Genomic DNA, 15,152 nt, shown 5'->3' on the forward strand with positions numbered 1-15,152 from the left:
AGTTTTGCTTCAACCCTGATCAAACACACCTGAACAAGCTAATCAAGGTCTGAAGGGTTACTAGAAAGCTACAGGCAGGTGAATTTTAATTAGGGTTGGAGCTGAACTCTGCAGGGCTGCGGCTCTCCAGGACCGGAGTTCGCCACCCCTGGTATAGAGTATAGTATCGTGTACTGTAGTAGATGTTCATATTGTGCACATGCACTGAAAAAAAAAACAAATTGTTGAAATTGTTTAAACAACTTTCATTCAGAAATTGCTAATAAATTTCACAATTATTAACAAAGAAATGGCAAGTAATGCACTGAATAAAACATGATATTTTGAACTAAAAAGATGGAAATTGTATTTCCTTATAAAATGTTTTCCAATTATTTTTGTTTCATTGACAACTTCGAAAAATATACTTTTTTTTTTTTTACATATATATACAAAAACATTATTTATATATACAAACTCAAATTATATATAGCCGAATCCGGTCCAGACCCTACCCGGACCCGCTAATAAAGTAGCTCATCCGGCCTGGATCCGATCCGGACCCGTTGATAAAGAAACGGATCCGAACCGGATCCGATCAGGACCCGCTGATTAAGTAACTCATCCGGACCGGATCCGATCTGGACCCGTTCATTTAGTGGGTCTATACCTTATTTAAAATGGGTAATCTGGCCAAAACTAGCTATGGAAATACCTAAAATAGAGCCAACAAACATTATATAGACTAGACTGCTCTATAAAAGTGTAATATGTCTCCCTTTATTAATATTAATAAACCATAAAATCATTCAAAACTTGAAAAAATCTAAACTTTCATTGGCCAGTAATAATGAAACACTATAAAAAGTAGGTAATTACATGAAGAAAAATAAAAAAATAAAATGCAACCAAAAATTGTACAAAAACAGTTTTATTTAATGAAAAACTTTACCTCTAAAAAGACAATTCAGTTCAATAACTTTGTAAAGTTAATATTTACGAATGAATTAGTTCAATTCAGCCATAAGGAATTTTATAGCACACAAAAGTTTCATTATTCACTTTGTGTCAGCTTGATGTTGATTTAATAAAATTCAATATCAGTGAAAATGTTGCAAAATTAATTCATTATGAAACAAAGTCGATTCGGCGATAAAGCAGCTCTGGAGAAAACAGTATATATATATATATATATATATATATATATATACACACACACATACACACACACACCAATTTATATAATATTTAGATATAGTGTATATGCACATACCTACACTCACTATATAGACAAACACATATGTGTATATATTATATATGTACATTGGCATAAGCAGCAGTGCAGGTGACCTGTTGGAGGTGTGAGGTTAGTGCCACCAACCATCAGTGGCTCATACTGGCCTTTAACACAACACTCTCTGTGAATTCCATATAAAAGCTGTGCATATCTGCAAGTGTCTGCGGAGGCGATTAGGAAAGGTTCTTGCGTGGTACACCTCGCATGGCAACAAGGCGGCTTAACGACTGGTTGCTAAGGACCGAATCAGAGGCGAGCCCCCCTGAAGATATTCTGTGCCAAAAAGAAGGAATTCCCCCCGTGGCAGCGCTAGAAAATGCCACTGCTGGGTTACCATGGTGACCACATGGAGTCAATGAAGGAGAGAATGGGGCCACGTGTGTCTTTTAAGGGTGGCAGATTGTCAGATTGGAGATGTTGTGGAGGAGAACGCTGTGAAACACATCAAGTCTGGATTAACCCACAGTATTCACAGACAGTGTCATAGCTGGCAGTCTCATTGTGACAAATGGTGCCGTTTTGCCCCTAACCGACTTGATTAATTTTAAATTAATTAAATGTGGAATAGAGCAGATGGAAGAAAAACCTTTTTAATGTTTAATCAATATGCTTTAAGATAGTATAAACATTCTACAAAGGTAGTGTATACGTATATATGCCTATTTTTCACCTTAGGTACACAACAGTGCCCATTCTAAATGTCTGCAAATGATTTGTAACAGCATCAGGACTGATATTTTTAACTGTTTAATTATTAACATGTCAGCCATGACATTGGCTGCTTCCCAATATGCATACTATACTACGCACTACAAGTATATTGACTTGGTGAAAGTCTATATTTTTGAGGACAGTAAATTAGAACATTCTACCACATCATAAAATTGTGGCTTAATTCACAAACTTCCTTCAAACATATGCTTTCATTAGCATATTGCTAAATTAATAAACTTATTGACTTTATTCAGAACAGCAGGTATGAAAGCGAGGCTGTGAGTGATAGACTTACCCCGTTTTCAATGGCATCTGCTGTAAAAAGTTGTATAAAGCTCCTAGATCGCTTATAATTTGCCACAGCTCATGTTATCTGGAATTTTTTGTCTACTAAATTTTCTTGCCAATTGAAATGCAGTGACTGATACCTCTGCCCAGTGGAGTCGCTAGGGATTCTGGGCCCATTGCACAGAATTTACTATGGAACCTCAGTCACGTTTAGTGGAGGGGAGGGGGGCTCAGTCGGGCCCCTCTCAGCCTCTGGGTCCTATATACTCCGTCATTTTTTTCACCGACTGCTACGCCCTGCCTCTGCCCTATGAGCAAACTAAAGATGGAAAGAGAATCTTTACTGACCTCTAGTGGCCGTGATGTGAAAGCAAACCAATTTATATAGTTTTGTTCTTCACAGATGTTTTTTACAACCCATATTTCTATACTGATGCAACAATACACTAAGGCATGAGTTCATTATCCCCAGTCATTCCCTTCTGCTGAATAAATAGAAATTCTATTCATTTTTCTTCTTTACAGCTGTGCTTTGGCCAATACGACTGTTTGAAACCATAAACAGAGCAGCAAGAAGGCTCATTTCCAAACAAGGACATATTCAAGCTATTACATGATTTTATGGCCAACATCCCACCACCCTACTGTCAAACTGGATCATTAAACAAAGAGGGAACAATCTACAGGCAACCGAGTCCCCGATGTTGTCTTTGGATGGAGCTGGTTTTGGTTTATTGCTCTTTGGCTCTCTTGCAGTATACATAGGTACATGCTACACAATGCGATGATGACCTGAATCAACCTAGTTTAAGAACAATATGTAGTAAAAATATCGCTCTCCTCGTCCTACAATAGAAGGGCCAGTAAAGATTATGTTTTTGGACGGTGAGGCTGAGTCTGCAGATCTATCTGGGGAATGCATGCAGTTACAAATAACAGCTGCTCAACGCCAAGCAGAACATTCTTGTATGGATAGAATAAAAAAGGGGGGTAAAAACAGCTGAATGCAAATAAATAGTTCCCTTTTAAACATGGATTTTTTTCTTTTACATTTGAAAAGTTACAGTATGAGATATAAAAGTAATGATATTTAAATGAATAGTTAACCCCACACATCTGCAGGCCATCTAAGATGTAGATGAGTTTGTTTCTTCATCAGAACAGATGTGGATAAATTTAGCATTACATCACTTGCTCACCAATGAATCCTCTGCAGTGAATGGGTGCCATCAGAATGTGAGACCAAACAGCTGATAAAAACACCACCAAGTAATCCACATGACTCCAGTCCGTAAATGAACATCTTCAGAAGTGAAAAGCTCTGCGTTCGAAATAAAACCATCATTAAAACATGTTTAACCTCAAAACGTTGCTTCCGGCTAAAATGAGTCCTCTAGCCATAATATTGCTTTCTTCAGTGAAAAGCTTATCTTGTCTGAATCAGGAGAGAAATATGAACAGATCAAGCAAGTTTACAAGCAAAAATTCCAGAACAGCTCTAAACATATATGTGGATATTGTTGTGAGAGGACAACAGGGGGTGGACTTTTTCCTGAAGGAAACATTAGGGACTGGTATTTTGGCAAGAAGCAACAGTTTAAAAACTTCATAATGATGGATTTGTTTCTTACACAGCTTTTTGCTTCACAATATTTTATCAGCTGTTTGGGCTCTCATTCTGACGGCACCCATTCACTGCAAAGGATCCATTGCTGAGCAAGTGACGTAACTAAATTTCTCCTTTTTTTTGATGAAGAAACAAAGTCATCTACTGTACATCTTGGATGGCTGGAAGGTGAGCAAATTTTTAGAAAATATATTTTCTGGTGAACGGTTCCTTTAAGATTCTGCACTGTTCTAGGTAACCAATCAAACACATTTGTGACAAAAGTGAGGTATTCCTTCAAAGACACGGTAACTCTACTTTTTAAACTATACTGTTATGCTAATAACATAATTTATATAATTTTTGAAAAATGTTTTATTAAATTGGAGGGAAAAGCAAAAAAAAAAAGAAGCATTTTCATTAGTGGTCTCAGGCCTTTGGACCCCAGTGTATGTGACATGTTCACACAGTTTGAGAACATTTGGTTGTTTGTGAATCATTATTTATTTGTACATTTACAACAATGATGTTTCATCCAGGAATCAAGAATAAATTGTAAAAAAAAAAACAAAAGGCACAATCTGCATGGCAGTACAAATTGTTTTTCACATAATATAATACAGCTTATCTCTTTATCTAAATATACCTAAATCTATATATAAATCTTCTCTCGCTATGCAGTAGAACACACCTGCTGTCTAATCAAATGCAGATAATTTAAGGCAACAATTGTTCAAACTTCACAGCTTCTCAGTTGTCAATATGTTTATGTTTGTCTTCACATATTCATATATATGTACCATCGCTGCATAGGCCGAAGCATATAAACTGAGACTCCACACGTCACAATTCATTAGTGTCCTTATATACAGATAATCTGTGGCATCTACTGCCTTGAAGAAAAGTGTGGTGTGTCAGTTGTTAGCTATTTTCTTCTTTTAATTAAGAAAACACGAGTTAACATCTTCATTTCACACTCTATTAACTAAAATACGAATAACAAAGGGGAAAAGCATTAAGACAAAAAAGTTTCAAATATAGGAAACATTAGGCAGCCATAAGCTGAAAAGCCATTAAAGAAATCACACTACATGCTAAGTTTTAACATTGGGAGGAACTAAATTCTTAAGCAGTACCTACTAAAAATACAACTAAATGTATAATTACAATTTACAAAAATATGGCATTATGGACATTAAATGAACTGAAGGCAGATTTATTTAAGTGATTGTCCCCTATTTGTTCTCTAAAATTTGGTTTAAGATACTTTGGATAGATTGTTACCTCCAGAAATTCATTTATTCAGTCACTTTAGCATAATATCTAAATGAGACTTGACTGACAAGTGCATTTAAATATGCTTATTATTAGCATTGATGTTTTTACGATGTGGATACTCACAACATCTACATGAATTTTAGATAAATTTGAGGCATCAGAGATCTGTATCATGGAAAAAGAAACAAAATCAATGTCAATACTGCGAGTCATGGGAGTTCAGAAAAATATGTTGTGCAATTATTGAGAGTGCAAAAACATTGTAGCAACAAAGTCACACATGTGCTGTAATCCATGATGAACATTTTTACAATTTGTCAAATATGTACACGATACTGTTTATTTAAAAGCAAACCTACAGTGAGGCCTAAAAGTCTTTATAAGGACTGAATGTATTGAATTGCATTGCATTTTTGCAAAAGAGAAAATAAAGTTGTTTACAGTACCGATTCTTTCGGGTATTTATGACGGCCTGGGAGTTGGAATAAAACATTAACTGACCAGTTGATCTATAATTGACAAAATTATAGAGGGCAACCACATGGACTGCCTAATAAGTGAAAACACATTTGCAATTAATACATTCAACCACTAGGGGTGCTATAGCTGCAAATGAGTGGGCATTTCTCCATAACTCCGTGCTGAGATCAACTGCATCACATCTCTAAACAAGATTCATATATAAAGTCTGTGCTTCCAAGTGTCCTGTCTCTTCAGAAAGCTCACTAGGTAAGTAAATCATCCTTAGAATACTGAACAGAGGTATACTGGTTAAAAATATTCACAACACAGTCTGTGAAGAACACACACACTCCTTTCCTGACATCACAAACATGTGCTCACACACATCAGAGGAAGCAATGGTGTCACTTCAGTCCATAAGGAGAGGAGTACGAAGGCCAAAGGGCTCCTTAGAAAACGAAATCACTGTCAGAAAGATAAAAAAGGAAGGTCAGTGCATGTCACATTCCTCTCTTGTGTATTCCATTAGCAGGAGTAAAGAACAAACCAAAACGGGTTACGAAGGTATAGAAAGGTAGTAATCAATGAAAGCAAATAGAAGCTATCACCCACAATTCTGGTATAATCAGAGGCAAAGGTCACTCCTTTACTGGTCCTTTCCTGTGAACCGCTGCTGCTGCCGCTCACTGAGTTCTTGTGTATGATACCTGAAAGTGTGTTTGTGGAAATTACATTAACACTTAAATATGAGTTACTGCCATTTAAGCAGTAATCTATAACTGATGAATGGCCGATACTATAAATCTATATCACTTTGTTATAAAAAGGTACATAACAAAGTAACATTAATAAATGTCATACCTTTTTTGAGAAATGAATGCACACAGCAACTCACTCCAAGGGCCATATTATATACTACTATCCCTTTAAGTGAGTGCTAGATGATGAACTAAATCTTAAAATATGTGGACAATAAAAAAAATAAAATGTTGGTCGATAAAAAGTTGGTAAAAATATAATTTAGAATCACATAACTAATATGGCGCCAATATGTTGAGTATTCCAAATGCCAAAGAAATTTTTTCTCTTGTAATATTATTCAAAAGAAACCTTAAATGCAACTGATATCCTCAAGACCTCTTACTTTTCAACCTCGTCAATAACTTCATTTCGACATGTATCACCCAGTTTTCATGATCCAGTCAATTCCAAATGGATACAGTTAAGTCCCTACCTAGATATACAGTATTTTTTTGTTTTGTTTTGTTTTATCCCGTTTCAGTACAAAATAGGTTGTGAACACATTTCCAAGTTGAAATATTCAGTAAAATATTTGTAACTTCTCCTATGGTACCTGTAGGGGGCAGTATGTCCAGTCTCTGCAGGCTATTTCGGCGAGAGCTTGGGTGCCCTCCACTTTTAGACAGACGACGTTGGCGGCTGGACAACATGGCCGCTGGAGACACGATTCCCGGAGGGGGCACTTTACCCATCCGTTTGTAGAGTTCCTCGATCTCTTGCTTTTGAGAGGCCTGGAGAGCCTGAACCTCTGCCACATGTCTGAGAAAGAGGGAGAAGGACAGGAAGTCAACAACAAGGCAGTGGTTTTAAAGCTTCAAGTGACAATCACAAAATAATGTGAACCCACTTAGTTAATACACAATTTAATAATAAGTTACTGATAACCTATTAGATCTCATTCAGCAATATAACATAGGATATAATCTGTGAAAGTGCTTTTCTGATTTTCTGTATTTTTGCATTATGCCATCAGATCTTTCCACCCTTGAAAACTTTGACAGCACTGAACATGTTCGGACATGTTAGATAATAAAACATTTGGGATTAAATTTATAATGGACACTGATGGTTTGGGTCTAAACTATAAGAGTTACAGTAGCTGCTTCACAAGTTAGACTTTATGCTTAGGCTCACTGCTAGAATTTGATGAAGTACTTCATAAAACATACAGGGATTTGCAGGAGTGTACCTCAAGCAACCCACAAAACACAGTACAGGCTCACCTCTCTCTGAGTTCCTGTAGCTCCTCATACATTCCCTCGTCTTCACTCTCTGTCTCGTCGCTGCTGGCGTACGACGTGCTGCGTGTGTAGCTCATCCACGGCTGATTGAGATTGAACTGAGGACTCCCGGCTGAACTTTCCAGCAAACTTACACTTATCCTCCGCCGCCTCCTTTCTGTCTCCTCCTCCCCTTCTTCACCTCCTCGTCCCTCGTCTGGTTCTCCAACTTTTCTCTCCGGTGTTTTAGGTTCTCCAGTCCACAAAGGGGCGCTGTCTGAGCTGCACAAAGCCTCACTAGGTGGTTGGATAAGTGGTGGGGATTCATTCAGAGAGCTGTGACTGCTTTCTGATTCTGCCTGTACGTCTGTGCTGCTGTCTGATTGGCTGTTGTGTGTGGGGGGCGTGGCTTGGGGAACTGTTGTAGGGCATGTTTGGGTCGGTATGGATGTGGGCGTAGCTGTAGGGGTGGGAGTTGGCGTCAGGCTGGGAGTCGGGCTGGGAGTTGGAATGGGGATCTCCTTGCTTGGACTGACTTGGAACCGTCCCACTGTGACAATAGACTTTTTCTCTGTGGACAAGGTGACAATTGATTTTTTTTAACATGGTAAAGAGCAAAACAATAATAATAAAAAAACAGTTTTTTTTTTTTTTTTACATTTTCTAAACAAAATATGAGTAGTAAAGTGGTAAAAAAAAAAGAAAAACCAAATGTATCAAAACTAACTGAACAATGTGCTTAGTATGCAACAAGCTTCTATAGTCAATAGATGGCAGCTGTGTATTTTCATTTTAGCCCTTGGATACACAATTATAGGAACTGAGTTTGAGTTGGACACTACAGAAATGTTTATTTTTAAAGTACACTATCATTCGAAGTTACGGATTATTTGTTAAATATACTGTATTTTTTTTTAAATGAATCTCTTATGCTTATCAAGGCTGCATTTATTTGATCAAAAATACAATAAAAACAGTAATATTGTGGAATATTATTACATCTTTAAATAACTGTTTACAATTTTAATTTATTTTAAAGGGGTCATATGATGCTGCTAAAAAGAACATTATTTTGTGTATTTGGTGTAATGAAATGTGTTTATGCGGTTTAAAGTTAAAAAAACACATTATTTTCCACATACTGTACATTATTGTTTCTCCTCTATGCCCCGCCTTTTTGAAACGCGTCGATTTTTACAAAACTAATCGGTCTGAAAAGCGAGGTGTGCTCTGATTAGCCAGCTATCCAGTGCGTTGTGATTAGCCGAATACCTCAAGCGTGAGATGGAAATGTTACGCCCCTCACATACTTTGGATTTGAGACTTTAGTCTTTGCAACTTTACAGATCTTCTTTATGCACCAAGAGCTTGTAACACTCTAAAGAGAAAGGAAAAAATGAAATCGCATCATATGACCCCTTTAATATGTAATTTATTATTGTGATGGCAAAGCTGAATTTTCAGGAATCATTACTTCAGTCTTCAGTGTCACATGATCCTTCAGAAATCAGTGCAATGTATTGATTTGGTACTCAAGTAGCATTTTTATTAATGTTGAAAAGCTGTGATACAATTTCAGGTTTATTTGGTAAATAGAAAGCTTGAAAGCACACAAAAGTGTGTTTATGTGTGTGCATGTGTAATAATGGACGTGTATGTGCATGTAAATATTTTTATTCTTGCCTGGTTGTGTGACCTTCATGTACTTCTGTGTCTTTGTGTACAAGGAATATAGGGTGTGTACTATTTATGGGTGTGTGTGTACGTGTGTGACAGATGGAAAGAGTGCAACTCACCTTCAGATATAGGCGAGAGTCTAGATTTGGCTGCGATGGTATTCGTTTCAGACACTGCCAGAGACATGGATAGAGTAGGGGAGGACCTTGAGACAGGTGAGGACACCTAAAACAAGTTGAAAAACATTAATAAAAGCGTTAACCCTAGACGTCCTTCTACAGGTGCTTTGAGACATGTAATAACAGACAACACCCACAATACTGTACATGTTCAGAACAGGTTTGTCTAAGTATGTTTACAAAGACGTCTGAGAGGAATGCTCCACTTAATAGTATAACCTCATATTTATGTTGACAGAAACACTTAAAAGACGTTCTTGTGGTGATGCATGTCTTTGTTTGAATGGTACACATTTAGATTAGAAGAACAGGTTTGTTTTTAGAAGTCTTTAAAGTGACAGACCCACAAAAAAAAAAAGAAACTTTTGTCATTGTTTAATCACTAATGTCATTCCTTGAAAGACTTACTTTCTTGAGTGGAACACAAATGGAGAAATTGTTTAAAATATTCAAAAAAACAACCCAAACATATGGCTATATTCCAACTGTAATGCAATAAAAACCAATAAGTCTTGTAACTCAACATGAGATGCTAAGTTTGAATATTCGTGAGCAGCCAGAAGATTCTGCAATATTTCTCCTGTTGTGTTTCATGGAAGAAAAAAAAACTCATATGGGTTTGCTATGCTTGATATGAGTGTAAATAAGAATTTCCCCAGAATTTCTATTTTTGGCTGAACTACCCCTTTAGGTTAAAAGTTGTTTTGTGTGTGTTATTTCGAACACTTACAGTGTTTTGCGGGCTCGGAGATGTGGAGGACGCTGGTGAGCTTGTGCTGGATGGGGTGCGGGAGCTTGATGCTGAACTGTCTGCCCACTCTCTGAGCTGCCCAATGGGGTTAGACTGGCTCTCTGCCAGTGGGCTACTTCTAGACCCTGGAGAAGAGCTTGGGTTTGTGGGGTTTGGGTTTATGGGCTGTTTAATCTCAGGGGCCGTGCCTGTTCTTGGCTCCCTAAGAGGGACTACTGGTGGAGATGCTGTTTGGCCCCCTTTGTGAGGTTCGGGAACTGGTGCCGGAACCTGCATATGAGCATCAGGATATTGATACATATCCATATACTGGCCGCTCTGTGCCGCCTGGTAGTACGGAGCATCAGCGTTGCTCATACTCGCATGCTGAGCTGGATACATAGGGCCATACCCTGGTTGAGGGGTCATTTGTGGATGGAAACCTTGTGGGATGGATCCAGGGGGTATAAAGGACTGTGCAAAGTTCATAGCCATAGAAAGAACACTGGCCAGCGAAATAAGGGGCTGTTGGGAAGGCAGTGGCCACATGCCTGCAGCTTGCGGACCAGGTGGAGGGGCAACTGAAAGTGGCAGATTGTTGGTTTCAGCTTGAGTTGGCATCTCGGCGGACTGCTGAACCGGTGAAACAACAGAAGAGGACGAAGAGGAGGAGAAAAAGTTTGGGTTGCTTGGGTTGAGAGGACTCTTGAGGGAGGCGTGATCAATCTGGTAGGGGTAGGCGAAGTGGGTGTTGTGAGCGTAATTTGGCAGGAGATGTGGCAGGACATCAGGGTGGGAGTACTGTGGGTAGTTGGGCGCAAAAGACTGGTAGTTCTGAGAGGAACCTGAAGAAAATGGAAATCGGAAGAAAGAGATAAACACTGGGTTAAGTACAATACACAAACACATAGCAACCTTGGTTGCCAAGTTGTAGTAGTGTTCATCGCTAGTAGGCATTCCTGCTAAACTCTTCTCAACTTAGTCATGTTGTCAACAGTCATTGTGGCCATTGATGCTATTATAAGAAGTGGTGTGGCATTGTTGTTAAAACTTAGGACCAGAAAGCAGTCGTAGGTTTGAGTCCCACAAAGAACAAGCCATGATCTGTCACCCTTTATGCTCTAAATTCCAGATTGTTCCACAGGGATTGTCTCGAGTAAACATGTTGTAAGTTACTGTGAATAAAATCATTCGCTATGTGGTTATTTGCTTAAATCAGCAACTCTTGTGGAAAACTTTTGGAAAACGGTTGCTTTGTCACTGTCTTGTGTGATAATTTTCACTGTTCAACTAAGAATTCATTTATTAAAATTGGACTCTCTGACATACTTTGACCTGTCAATGCCATGCTTGACTTCTGAAAAGGCTCCATAACCATCATTGTGGCATAAAAATAAAGCCACACATTGGGATGTGACCTCACTTCAGAGGAGCTAACCACATTGGAGCATTTATCAAACCCCATGTGCCAGTCCTCTACTTCCTCTGCAGACACATTGGCACAATGATTTGTCACCATATGTGTCTTTCAAGAAAAGAAAAACTGGCAATCTTGAAACAGAGCTTTTATACTGTGCACAGGCTGTGTAATATGTGTATTTTGTTCTCTCAGGTAATGAAATCTACTTGTTCATTTTGAAGCAGCAGGTGTCAAAAGCAAATCCCGAGATATGTCAACAATGACACTAGCGTCAAAGCTTGATCTCCATGGGGATAGGTGTTCAGAAAGCCAATTGAAGAGTGGGATACACAAGATATCGAGTTTGTTCCAGTAGCTCCACAGCTAATGGTGTGCAGAGAGAGAAATAGGCATGGAAAAGTGCTCTGAGTAACAATGACACAAGTGAAAGATAAAAGAGCGAGAATGTTCATTATGACGCCCCTCGTACACTGACCGTCCCCAAGAGGTCCGGACTGTACTGATTGTCTGTGTGACAGAACATAGCTCTCATTACCTGGAGAGACCAAAGATGATTTTGCTTCATGTTAGAAATCTAAACATATGTAAATCTGATTAATTAATACAGCGATTGACAGACTAATGTATTTTGAGACACCTGAGGTTGTGCAAAAGCAGGAAACACTGAAAATAGACTATAAAGTTGTTTATCAAAACAACATTTTGGAATACAAGCTTTTATTGAACAACATAAAACAATGGAGCAATAATGACCTATTGTGTGAAGAAAAAAGACATCTGCTGGGCTTGATTCAAGCTGCACGTAATGACAGGCACAAAAACACTTTCTATTCAGTAAATCTGACAGAATCTACATGATCTAACAAGTTTATAGCTATGCTTTCAGTTTCATGTAGATTAATTACCATTTGGATGTAAATGTTGAGCCTCACCCTCATGTAAATTAGATTTCAGCATCAAGTTTTTAGTAAGTACCACTGGTAACCATTTTATGACTTGTGGCCATTATCAATAAAAATTCTCAATGTGGTATCATTTTAGGTAGAGCTGCTTAGGAATAATATGTATTGTAAAAAGCACAGCACATAAATTCAAGGAAAGAGAAAGTGATTTACTGTTGTACCTGTAGTGTGGAAGGACTGTGAACGCAGGGGCCGGACGGGTGGAACGGCATCGGGATCAACATAAAAGTCAGCGCTCAGTGTAGGTGAGGAACCCCGGGTCACTGGCCCTATACTGGCAGCAGTGTAATCTGAAGGACATACAACAATAAAGTTATATCATGATGTGCAGTTTTATCATTTTTATATGCTTTTTGCATTTTTAGATTTTAATTAATACATTATTTAGTGCCTTTATTACGATTTGTTTGGGGGGCGACACATTGAGCATTTGTTTGTAATTATCTATTGAAAAGACTTTACACATACTGTATATGATGAGTGTTTGTGTGTTTTTGTGTGTGTATGTGGTCTGCAATCTGCATGTGTGTGTGTGTGTGTGTTCGTTACCTGGCAACGAGGAGGAGGAGTGAGTGCGAGCTAGGCCCTGCGTGTGGAGATTGGGCTGTGGAGAAAAACAGAGCACACGTTGACATTAACGTCACCATCTAGAAAAGTGACCAAGTTAGGACCACATGTGAGCAAAGATAAGAAGATTGTCGCACAAGCACGAATAAAGTCTACAGTCACACTGTTGCAGAGGCCTTTCTTATTAATGACTGTTCAATACTGATGACTAACTTCTCTTATTACAATCACTATAAGGAACACACTGTGTCTTTGTTCATTAAATGTTGTCTCAAACATCTGATGACATCTGAAGATTGGATTTCTGAACCACAACATATAAAATCCCAAAGTAAACAACTGAATTCCAAACCCTCGCCAGACACACATAAAAGTTCTTATATAAAAACCACTGAAAACATATTCAACATTTCCTTCTTTCAAACTTTTGCCACCATTTGGACCATTTTAAACTTTTTGCCTTCATATGATCAATTTAACTGAAAATATTTTTTAAAGACATTTTTATAAAATGCTAAAATACAATAGATATATAGACATATTTATAATAATTCTCTCTCTCTCTCTCTATATATAATGTAAAAATAAAATAAATATTATAATAAATATATAATAATATACAATTCTTTTAAATTATAAAAACTGGATACAAACCTGTGAGGAAGACAGTGAGCCGACTCCGCTCAGATAAGGCAGACGAGCGGTGTCTCTGGGGCCCAGTGGCTCCAAAGGCTCTCTCCTCATCAGGGCCTCCGCTCGACGGATGATGTCCCTCATGCGGTGGATGAATCCCTCTCTCTCCCCAGGTAGGATAAACTCATTATGTACCTAAAAGGGGTGCAAAGAGACAGATAAGTTAATTGGGTTGATATAATTTTGAGTCCTCTTGCGTGCTCTTTTGAGCAGAGTTTCTTAATGAGTTCAAAGGTCTCCTTCAAAGCTACTGGAATTCAATATTGAGCAGTGATACAGTGCAGTGAACAAAGACATGTACTCATAATGTAGCGAAGGGAAACACTACTGTCTATATTTAAGACTCCTAAATCCAGTCTCAAGGCCATGGACTGGATGATCAAAACAACTTTTAGTCACAGCTAACACAAAGAACACATAAGGACTGGTTTTCCACTGGTAATTGAAGATGCTACAGTACAAAATGTTTTAGATGAACAGATGAGAGAAATGGCGCATAGATTTTCCACTGTAGGTTTGAGGTTGCAGAGTTTGTGCAAACACAGAAGCTGAAACATCAACATTTCTCTCGGTATAATGCAGTTCTCACAAGGAGTGCTGCCTTATCTCTGTCCTCTGTTGACTAGGGGCAACTGTAATATGTTTTGCATTTTCCTATAAAAAAGACACTATGTAGAAATTGTATAAGTATTTACATATATATTGTATAAGTATTCACTTTTTAAAATTATTTACAATTACAATTATTAGAAATTATAAAGATATTAAATAATTATTTTATTATATATATTTTGTTTTTTCTATTTATTTTCTATTTCAATTTAATATAATTTTTAACTCTCTCTCTCTCTCTCTCTATATATATATATATATATATACATTGTGGCGAGTATCCCGAGTCCAGATTAGCGTCGCCCTGGAAACGCCGCTGCCACACTGATCACCGACGCACAACACCTGTGCGCGATGAGTGGCGCACCTGGAGCTCGTTCCCGCTGGCCTTAAAAGCCAGGAGAAGAGACACCAGCGGGAGGGCACCCCAGAGCTCCAGGCGAAATTAATGCTTGTTTCTCCTTGTTCACAGACTCCGAAGGCACCCTGGGAGAGGGATCTGCACCACGGCACTGCACCCCACGAGCACCACGCTGAGACGGGCACCGAGCACCATTCATCAGAGCACGTGTGATCAGTGTGTGGGCAAATAAATCACCCTCCGGGGCTCTTTCGATCAGTACCGAGTCTGTGTTCTCATTCACCCCGCGACAATATATATATATAT

General features: G+C 38.3%; 1 protein-coding gene across 1 annotated transcript in view; it reads right to left on the reverse strand.

Annotated features, from left to right (window-relative positions):
• Window positions 1-6,007: 6,007 nt before the first annotated feature.
• The window catches only part of LOC107740640 (serine/threonine-protein kinase WNK4-like), a 63,797-nt gene continuing 54,652 nt past the window's right edge, over window positions 6,008-15,152 (reverse strand). Inside the window, exons 12-20 of the mRNA XM_016553128.1 lie at window positions 13,835-14,008; window positions 13,163-13,217; window positions 12,775-12,903; window positions 10,232-11,076; window positions 9,442-9,547; window positions 7,649-8,216; window positions 6,979-7,184; window positions 6,237-6,331; window positions 6,008-6,089 (exon numbers count right to left, since the gene is read on the reverse strand). Coding sequence (XP_016408614.1) covers window positions 6,087-6,089; window positions 6,237-6,331; window positions 6,979-7,184; window positions 7,649-8,216; window positions 9,442-9,547; window positions 10,232-11,076; window positions 12,775-12,903; window positions 13,163-13,217; window positions 13,835-14,008 — 2,181 coding nt within the window. The 3' untranslated portion in view covers window positions 6,008-6,086. The remainder of the gene's footprint in view (window positions 6,090-6,236; window positions 6,332-6,978; window positions 7,185-7,648; window positions 8,217-9,441; window positions 9,548-10,231; window positions 11,077-12,774; window positions 12,904-13,162; window positions 13,218-13,834; window positions 14,009-15,152) is intronic.

This window comes from Sinocyclocheilus rhinocerous, unplaced genomic scaffold (genome assembly GCF_001515625.1).
Source record: "Sinocyclocheilus rhinocerous isolate Xijiao unplaced genomic scaffold, SAMN03320098_v1.1 scaffold705, whole genome shotgun sequence".
NCBI lineage: Eukaryota > Metazoa > Chordata > Actinopteri > Cypriniformes > Cyprinidae > Sinocyclocheilus > Sinocyclocheilus rhinocerous.